Genomic DNA, 9,923 nt, shown 5'->3' with positions numbered 1-9,923 from the left:
AAAATAACGGCCCCAAACAGACGTAAAAGGCGACATGTTTTATTGTTCAAACGTTTCGGCAAATGCTCATGCCATAACTAATGTGGCCGTCATATCACTGATGATGACATGATCATTTGCCAAGTACAGGCCCATTAAAGGTATAACCTCTGGTGGGATTCAAATTTTTTTCAGCCGGTTCTGTTACAAAAAGCCCATTGACGGTAACCAGTAATGCTAACCGGTTTGCTGATCTCATAAAATTTCGTGAGACGGTCCTATAGAACCGGTGCGAACCGACTGAATCCCACCACTGGGTATAACCTACCCTTGATTACAAGTATAGCTCTAACAGTAAGCTATAACTTATGTCCTAAATTCTGACCCTAGCCACAAATATAACTCTAATCCGATATGCGTTTATAAATTCAACCATATAACATAACACGAACCCTAACTATCGGTAAAATAATAACCTTGACTACAAACACAACTCCAACCCTTACTATGATGCCGGTACGTACGTCACACACAAATATTTTTCTAGTAAGTTGGTGCGATTTTCGTCACAATAGCGGAAAAGGTTTGATTGTTGACGTTTTTCCAGTAAAATTTTGGTAGACGTTGAGAATGTACGGGTGAAGTAGGTGACATTGCTGTGTCTCCCTACATTTGTGTTGTATTGTTTGATGTGGAAAGTTGCGTTTTGCCCTTTTAACCTTTCAATTGTTCAACTCGCCAAAGTAGGAGGATTTTAACAAGTGATTTATTTAAGCCTGTAAGTTCGAGGAAGTACAAGCCCACTAAGATCGAAATGGGATTTTGCAGCAACAACACGAATCGATAACAGGTTTTTGATCCCAACTAAACGTATGAATTGCCTTGCCCTAAACACTTCACTGCATTAAAATTAAAAAAATGTCATAGCAACTTTGATAAAAGCGATTAATTACAAAAATATTTATCCACAGTGGTGGTAAAGCTCATGGGGTTTAAGTCCGAGACTCTCAAGTGCGTAAGTCAAGATTTGTTTGTGTGTGTTTTTGTATATTGTGCATAGCGCCTTAAATATTCAAGTATTTATCCAAGAAAGTGACAACTCAACCACAACGCCACCGCATATGCTGGAAAGGATTAGTTTCGATGGAATTACTAACAACGTTCATGTTTATATGCTGGGCTTCCTGATCAACCCATAAGTAACACGGAAGCATTAAATAAGCTGTAACTGCCAGGCATAATGTATAACCGAGTATTGCTCATCAAGAAGTTTTATTATAAACCGTCGACATTTCGATGTCCTATACAAGACGCATATCTTGAAATAAGTTAGTACAAACCTAACCCTTGATTATAAATATATGACATTGTCTTTCAAGATATGCCATTATCATGAGGAAGCGTCTTGAAAATGACGTCGAAACGTCGTCTGTTCACAATAAAAACAAGCATCTTGTCTGGCTTCTACATCATGCAGTGCAGTTAATTGCTGTCGTATTTTCTATTTTATTTTCATCGAAACGTAGTTAAGATTTTATTGAGTGGCGCTAAAATAATTCTGTTGAAATTTAAGTTATCAAGATCCCGACAAGTTAAGTGTGACAACTTACCTGTTAAATGAAACTACTAGAGGCGCTTTTTATCCACAGGAAATCAGACACAAAAGCGTCGCTGCCTCCAGCAGTTGTTTATCTTAAGTTGGAAACGATCACAAGCTTGTTAATTGTTTGCAGTCCGATATTGTGAGCAGAGAAGTTGTTTGCAGAAAAATGTGAAGCTTTAAGTATTAAGTCAGTGGTTCCAAACAGGGAAGGAATTTAAAAAAAACAGTAAAATAAATTTTACATTGAAAATGTTACAGAATATTTTTGTATGTACATTATTATGTTCATTATAATTTGGACCCGGTTCACATTTGGAACCGGTTGTAAAGGATTCTGAAATGGACATCCCTAACTATAAGGTTTTGTTAGTGTGTTTCTAACTTTTGTTCAGTATAAAGTGTGGATTGGAATTTATTTCGTTGTGAAAACTGTTGGAATTGTTTTAGTTTTTGTCCAACTACTAAGGATGATTTTACTAAAGCAGCGTGACTGAAAAAATGTTATTTAAATTTAATTCAGTCTGCAAATAAATAAATAGTCGGGTATATATTTGAAAACATTAAAAAAAATTGAAAAAATATTGAAAAACCTGCCGCAAAATATGCAAAGTTGCAGCAATTTTTTAGTTAAAAAGGAAATTGTTTACTTCATGTCAGAAAAAAGCGTTGTTTTATATTTAGTGCGTTGTTTGAATTTTGATTTTATAATGTTTCTGTGAAATGAGCTAACACAGGGTTTGATGGGAAGTCGTATTTGGTCTTCCGTTACACAAACACAAATATCATCCAGCTTTTTTGATGAATGTTATAGTGTCATATGCGGTGTTGGTTGACTGCTGGTTGTTGTGTAAATTGTGCTGCAGTAAAAAAAATCTGATTACAATAAATTGCAGTTAAAAGAGTTAGATTAGTGTAAGAAAATGATTGGAATGTAGCTGCCAGAATTTGTAAAGCTTTAGTTTTGGTCGGAAAATTTGTTTTGATTATAAATGGTTTCAGTGACCGAATTAGGTATGGAATGTTGTTTTAGATTTCAAAGCACAGTGTACTGTTTCAGGGTTGTAAGTCGGACCGGGTTCTGGTTCGAACCTAAAAAACGGATTGGAATCTGGCCTTGCTTTACACTCTGTGTCAGAATTTTTTGAAAACAAATTTAAGTAGCCAGTTGCTGAAGCTGGGCAAAATTCGGGTCGCGACGGCATTTCAAGTGTCCCTCAGCTGTTGTTTTAATTTTGTTGACTTTTGTCCGCTATAATTTGAATTACGGCTTAGGGTTATGGCGACTTGCGACTTCACGCAAAAGCTTTTTCATGGAACTGTATTTACCGATAAAAAGAAAGTATATGGTGCTGACGTAACAAAGACCCTATTTCCTTAAATGCCGTATATTTTGTGTCATAATTGTCCGGTTAAAAACCTTTGCAAAAAAAGTTGGTCCGGTAACGTCTGCAAAAATGTCCCTCATTAAAAAAGTTTGGATACCCCTGGTCTATTGTGTTTATTGTATTGGTCTTTCCTGAGGGTTTAATTTAATCAATGTTTAGGCCTGTCAATCAAACTTTCGGGCTTCTTAAAATCTTTTACGGGTTTCAATCCCGTTTTCAACTCTGTCCTGTTTATACTGTTTCTCTATACTTAGAGAAGTGTTTTTATGTTTGCGCAATCAGTTAAAAACACAGTGAATCTGTCGCGTCTTAAAGCGCATATCTTAGCTGCTGCAAGAATTGTGAATGGATTTGTTCGACTTAACTAAGTTGCGGTTTGCGTGTGTCCGTTTATCTGGTGGACAACAGAAATATGTGACTGGACAAAATCCGCGGATGATAACAGTGAATGGGAAGGCAGGTGAAGGACCCATAGTGATAATGCCACCAGAATTATGTTATTGTTTTCTACAAATCACAACAACTGTGTGGGTAGAGATGTTACGACATTGTATAAAATATAAAGTGTCATAATGATTTCTTTCCAATTCTTTCGATTCGAGCAGCACTGAACTAGCTCCACTAGTGCTGCATGCGGTTGTAGGAAATAGGTAGGTATGTGTATTACGTGTTCTGCGACTTGCGTTTTCCTGATTCTTCTTACAGCAATAGTCCAGCCGTTGGTTAGTTTGTTTTATTATAACACCAACAGTAATGCAATTTAAACGTGGCTTGACGTAATGTGATTCATACGCCCAACCGAAGTCGAATCGAATAGAATAAAGTCAAGGGCTGGGGCGAAGCCCAGTCAATTCTGCCCTGTGCCTTGTGCCCACGAGAACTTGAAAGACACGGTATTTAAACACATATCAAAACAACGTCATTAAACTACGCACATGGGATCTGTTATTGGCCTGAAGGCACAGAACGTTTCCATCCTGTGTTCAAAACATCAATTAGTAATTATATGGGATGTACCTCTGCGGTCTCACGCAATCAAACACTTGAGGTATATAAATCACGTAATGGGAAAACCTACAAGTCACGTCCGCTCTTACTCGTGACATCAATGCGAATATTACATCATTATGTTACACGGTATTCATTGCATGTTTAACGATGTTGCGACATCATTTAATGCATTAAGTCACATTTGATCGTCGAAATGTGTTGAAGGGTAGAGTTGTGGTTGCAAAGCTTTGTCCAGAACCTTCTAGTACAGACCATCAGTGTTTATATTCTCTTGTTATGTTTTTGTGAATCTTTAACTTCCTGCAAAAAGACATTGCTCACTGTTTCCGCCTACAAGGTCTCATCTCATTGAAACAGTGTGCACTGTCTGCAGCTTGTCATCTATAGGCTCAAAGCTTTTACAATAAAATTTCCTTTCTATAGATTTGTTTCCAAAAAATGTTTTAAGATTTTAGTTGATTTTGTTTTGCTAAAAAAAGGATAAAATATTTCGAGGATAAAACTTAAAGTTTAAGGAGAATTAAGTGAAAAAATTGTGATGGAAAATGCAACAACCGAACCAGTTCCGATGGTTTACGAATCTATGACGTGGATTATCGCAACGTCAGTGGGAACTCTCTCGCTTACTGCAACGACCTGGATGTTATTGGTTCTATGCTGGTACGGAATAAAACACAACAAGTTTTCTAAAAGCGACCACTCAAGTTATTTGCTCTACACAACGGCCTGTACTGCCGCTGTTCTAACATTCCTCTTGCAAGCGTTGAACGAAGTCGCGTTTAACGTCGGTTACAGCGCAGGTACTGATGAAGTTTGTAACGTTATTACGAAGCTTACTGTGCAAGTTTATGTGGAAGCGACATCCTTCGTGTATTTGTTTCTATGGGTGAAGCAATACTGTTTGTATCAAACTTCTTTACTCAGCCATCTCTACAAGGATTGGATCAAACGTGTGAGTTACCTAAGCATCGTGCTTATGGTGCTAGGCCTCAACTTAGCAGGGATCACATTTAACGTGCTCAACACATTTGGAAGCACAGAAACCGGATGTAGATATGTAGATTATTACTACAGCTGGCCTTCCATCGCCGCTTCCAGTCTAAACTTCGTCGGGGACGGTATTATGTTGTTTCTGTTTTTCTATCCCTTCCGCTGTTCCAATCAGCCAATTCACTCCCCGGCAACAATGCGGCTGTTGAAACGCACAGCTGCCACTACCATGCTTTGTGTCGTCACAGATGCCATTGCTGGGATGTGGAACGGGTTGGTTCTTCCCACAAGCAACCACATCTCTCTCGCCGTGTACGGTTTCAGTGCAACTGTCAATTTGCTGGCTGTGCTGCTAACTTTCGAAACATGGATTAAAATTTTGACTTGTCCCTTCCATCATAGAAACATTTCGAATACATAACCGAATCTTTGTAGAGAATTCAGCGGTTACATTTTTTACAACGAAGACAAAGGTTTTGATCATCTGTGATTTTAAGATGTTTATGTTTGTTTTATTTTTGGTGCAAGAGAACTCATGTCCTCAGTCGTTTTAGTTTGTTTTACTGTTGAAGAAAAACACGAAGCATAAGCTATTGCTGCCAGGCATGATGTCAAGTTTATAGAGCTCTTCTGGCAATTGTATTTTTATTCCGACATTTCGACGTCCTATACAGGTCGCCATCATCAGGGTAAATAACACTGAATGCGCGTAGTAAAGTGCACGATAAACAATTAAGGAAAAAAAATTAAACGCAATAAAAGACACAAAACTTTTTTTTAAATCGAAAATGACATCAAACAAATGATGTTAAAATTTTGTCGATTTAACACCTAAAAAACGATTCATTCTTTTCTGATTGCCTAAAAAAATCAGAACACCATCGAGTCTTGATTTCATTGTAATAATTACTCAGTGTTATAAGTTTTTCTATTGCAAAAAACGGGTTTGAAGTGTAAGTGAAAATGACATAACAGACTACAAGAATCAGCCACTCTCTAACAGGGTGGTGACCGACGGGTCTGTCTTCATATATCAAATATACAAAATGTCATCAAGAAGAGTGGCAGACGATCAGCGTCAATAAAATCGTTTGGGTTTGAGTGTGTTTACTCCAAGAACAGAAATTTGGGTTGCACAATATCAACGGGGTGTGGTTGATTTCCACATTGCCACGCCATCGTCTAATATTTGTTCGCCTCTTGCCTCTGGACGTCTCGATAACATGTTTGAACTGGTACGGCAACACGCCAGAAATAAATTAGTGGGAGTAAAAATTCACTAAGTTGGGGTAAAAAAAACAGTGTGTCTATTTCTAATTGTTGATCATATGTGGACAATTATTTTTTTTCTGGTTATCTTGTCCCAAATAATTATCTTGAATTACATACGACAAAACATACTTTAAGATTTTTTGATTTAAATACGCTCTGTACTGGTCCGGATTATGTAGTGGCCACCCGGCAAACTTGTGACATTAATTCAGTCAGTTAACTTTGATTTAAGTTGGTTGCTCTCGTTGTTCATTAGATTGGTTTTAAAGATATCACGCACACAAAATGATTAAAGCGATTTTAGTTTTCAACAACCATGGAAAATCAAGATTGCAGAAGTTTTATCAACATTATGTAAGTTTTGTTAGAACGGATTTTTAACGAGTGTTTTTAATGTTTGAAATGTTTTTTGCAATACTTTTTAGAGTGAAGACGTCCAGCAACAGATAATAAGAGAAACATTTCATTTAGTTTCACGCCGAGACGATAATGTTTGCAGTTTTTTGGAAGGGGGGACGTAAGTTGCAAAAATAAAGCTATTTTAAACATATTCTTATGGTGTTGTTTGTTATTTAAAATATATTAAGTCAAATAAGTTGGTCGGTAAAGATAGTCGAGATGATGTAAGTATTGTAATTTTTCTGTTTCATAATAAGTGTGTACGCATTGACACAGCTAACAAAAAGGGATGGGGGGTGACAACGAACGGCCATTACTATTTTTCTCTTAAAATCCTGAAATAAGATTGATTGGAAGTACTCGGGGATCGCTATGGCTTTAGACCAGGGGTTCCCAACCTTTTTACGATCTCGTACCACTTGGACGCTCTGTATTGCCAGCCGTACCACTTCTTGCAGAACAATAATTTGATTGAATCATTTTATTAAGAAGAATATTGACACTAAAGTAACACTAAAACACCACAACTAAGACATTTTTATTTACTGTCAACCAATTGGTGAACAAAACCAGATAAATAAATGATAAAGTTGTGAATCCCGGTTTGTGTGAAAAAAAAACGGAAGCTACTCGCGTACCACCTGAAAAACGTTCGCGTACCACTAGTGGTACGCGTACCATAGGTTGGGAACCCCTGCTTTAGACACAGTAAAAGGAAAAACAAACCAAAAAAATCTCGAAAGTCACAAAGTGATTTTTTATGCTATTTGACTAAGACATTGTTTTGTAACAAAATTGGAGAAAGTTTTGTCGTTTTAAAAAAAGTCTGTTTCAGCGAATCCGGAACTAACATAAATATATACATATATTACTTGGGTTATTCACTACTTGGGGAATGTGCAAAATTCCTTCTGTTTGTTTTCACATTATGAGGATAGTTATTGGAGCCATTGCACTAAAATGTTAATGTAGTCCAAACAGTGTCTGCCTCAATGTTTTTGCAGGCTCTAAACGTCAAGTTCTTAATCTTTATGACACAAATGATAATGTTCTCAACAAACAGGTTTAAATGTTACCATCTGTTTGCATATATGTATTTTGTTATGTTTATTGGCCTGTTTGAATTCAATATCCTAAATTCAAACTTGTCTTGTTTTTGTTGAAGGTTAATTGGTGGCTCAGATTACAAACTGATCTATCGACATTACGCAACTCTCTACTTCGTTTTCTGCGTCGACTCCTCGGAAAGTGAGCTTGGGATTCTCGATTTAATTCAGGTAAAAATTTCCTCTGTTTTATAATTTTGTTTGTAAGTGAATAACAATCATTTCAAATGTGTTGCTTGTAAAATGTTATTCATTTGGTGGGATTCAAATTTTTGTCAGCTGGTGCTATCACAAAAGTCATATTTTTAGTCAGTTCTATCACAAAAGTCATATTTACAGCCGATTCTGTTCAAAAAGTCCATTGACGGTAACCAGTAATGCTAACCGGTTCGCTGATCTCAATAAAATTTTGTGAGGCGGTTCTATAGAACCGGTGCGAACCGACTGAATCCCACCACTGGGTTTATTATATCTTTGACCTGTTTTTTTGCAGGTTTTTGTGGAAAGTTTGGATCGTTGTTTTGAAAATGTTTGTGAATTAGATCTGATTTTCCATGTTGACAAAGTAAGTGGCTTCTGTGATTATATAATATGAGTGCTAAGATTGAAATAACATTAACTGTTATAGGTACACCACATATTATCGGAGATAGTGATGGGGGGAATGGTTTTGGAGACAAACATGAACGAGATTGTCACAAAATTTCTCGAACAGGACAAACTCGAAAAATCTGAGGTAAGGATTAAAATTTTGCAACACTGCTTATGCTCAAAAGAAATTGGTGCTTTCAGTAAACAACAAACTAAACCAGGGTTCACCAAACTGTTTTGCAGCATGCCAGATAAGTTTAATAATGATTTGCGAGGTCTGCATAACTTACAAGCCTTTCAAACTTGCCCCGTGAGGCGTTTTTATTGAACCGCTAAGAGATGGTGTTACTACAATCCTATTTGAATGCCACAGTTAAATTGTACACTTAGTCTCATCTTAGAGCAATGCTTGTATAGTTATTAATACGATTTTTTATCAAGTTATCAATACAAATTTGCAAATTAAAAAATGTGGCCGCAGACTGGATGAAATGATCTCATGGGCCGGACCTGGCCAGCATGTTGTAGTTTGGTGGCCCCTGAACTAAACCTTTGTGTCATGTGTGAAAGTTTCCATGAAAATGCTGCAGAAAACATTAACTGAAATAATTTTGTGCTTTTTAGGCTGGTTTATCTGCAGCCCCTGCCAAAGCTGCTGCTGCGATTAAAAGTATCGACCTGCCAAGTTTACCTAAAGACCTCAAATTACCAGACCTGCCCAAGTTGCCGACATTTAGATGAATTTCATGAAACTTATTTGGGTAGTTTGAAAGTTCTACCCCCCTTGAGTGGTGAAACCAGCCAGCAAACAGTGACAGAAATGTTGTTCGTCCTTGTGCTTCTGTGTAAATCTATTTGCCTAATACTTGGTTGTGGGCAGTGGTGGGATTCAAATTTTTCGTCAGCCGGTTCTATCACAAAAGTCAGATTTTCAGCCGGTATTATCACAAAAAATCCATTGACAGTAACCAGTAATGCTAACCGGTTCGCGGATCTCATAAAATTCCGTGAGACGATTCCATAGAACCAGTGCGAACCGGCTGAATCCCACCACTGTATGTATGGGTTACTGTCTTAAAAAGGGGCTTCCAAGTTAAGGATACTTTCACAAAATTGCTGCGGGCGCTGGCAAAATTATGATATGTGTATTGCACAGGGAGTAGGGGCATGAACTAAGAAGTCCTATTTCTGTTTTTTTCACAACATTTTTCCTCTTTTCAGCAACATAAATAATGGTTCACTCACATTACATACATGATGTGCTGCAGACAGTTCACACTGTTTCGGCCTACAAGATCTCATCAGTGCAGCTGGTGACGAGGCATAGGCTGTATGAGCTAATGTAGCCATCTTAATGCACTTCCAGTTTATTGGGAGTAACAGGCCATGCTTCATCTATTATGTTCAAAGACACAACTGGGCATTATTGACTTGCTTCTACATGATATTGTTGTTGTACTTTCTATACTGTTTTGTAGAGTATAGTGCAAAATTTTGTAACCACGTAAAAACACGTGCAATGTTGTCGCAAGTTGTGCATTACTTGCAGAATAGCTTTATGAAGCCCAAAATTGGTGTATTACTGAC

The 9,923-nt window shown here is 37.3% G+C and overlaps 2 protein-coding genes across 2 annotated transcripts; both read left to right on the top strand.

Annotated features, from left to right (window-relative positions):
• Positions 1 to 4,383: 4,383 nt before the first annotated feature.
• Positions 4,384 to 5,572, top strand: LOC145212376 (uncharacterized). The gene has a single exon (XM_080080479.1). It carries the CDS (start codon positions 4,517 to 4,519, stop codon positions 5,387 to 5,389), a length of 873 nt encoding a protein of 290 aa, XP_079936605.1. The 5' UTR covers positions 4,384 to 4,516; the 3' UTR covers positions 5,390 to 5,572.
• An 865-nt stretch (positions 5,573 to 6,437) lies between these two features.
• Positions 6,438 to 9,867, top strand: LOC145212377 (AP-3 complex subunit sigma-1-like). Its single transcript, XM_080080480.1, has 6 exons — positions 6,438 to 6,594; positions 6,666 to 6,757; positions 7,805 to 7,916; positions 8,239 to 8,310; positions 8,374 to 8,481; positions 8,961 to 9,867. The coding sequence occupies exons 1-6, from the start codon at positions 6,526 to 6,528 to the stop codon at positions 9,075 to 9,077; spliced, it is 570 nt and encodes a 189-aa protein (XP_079936606.1). The 5' UTR covers positions 6,438 to 6,525; the 3' UTR covers positions 9,078 to 9,867.
• The last annotated feature ends 56 nt before the right edge of the window (positions 9,868 to 9,923 follow it).

Source organism: Phallusia mammillata, chromosome 2 (genome assembly GCF_965637545.1).
Source record: "Phallusia mammillata chromosome 2, kaPhaMamm4.hap1.1, whole genome shotgun sequence".
Lineage (NCBI taxonomy): Eukaryota > Metazoa > Chordata > Ascidiacea > Phlebobranchia > Ascidiidae > Phallusia > Phallusia mammillata.
Note: the sequence above shows the minus strand (reverse complement) of the source record. Positions and strands in the feature narration are given on the sequence as shown.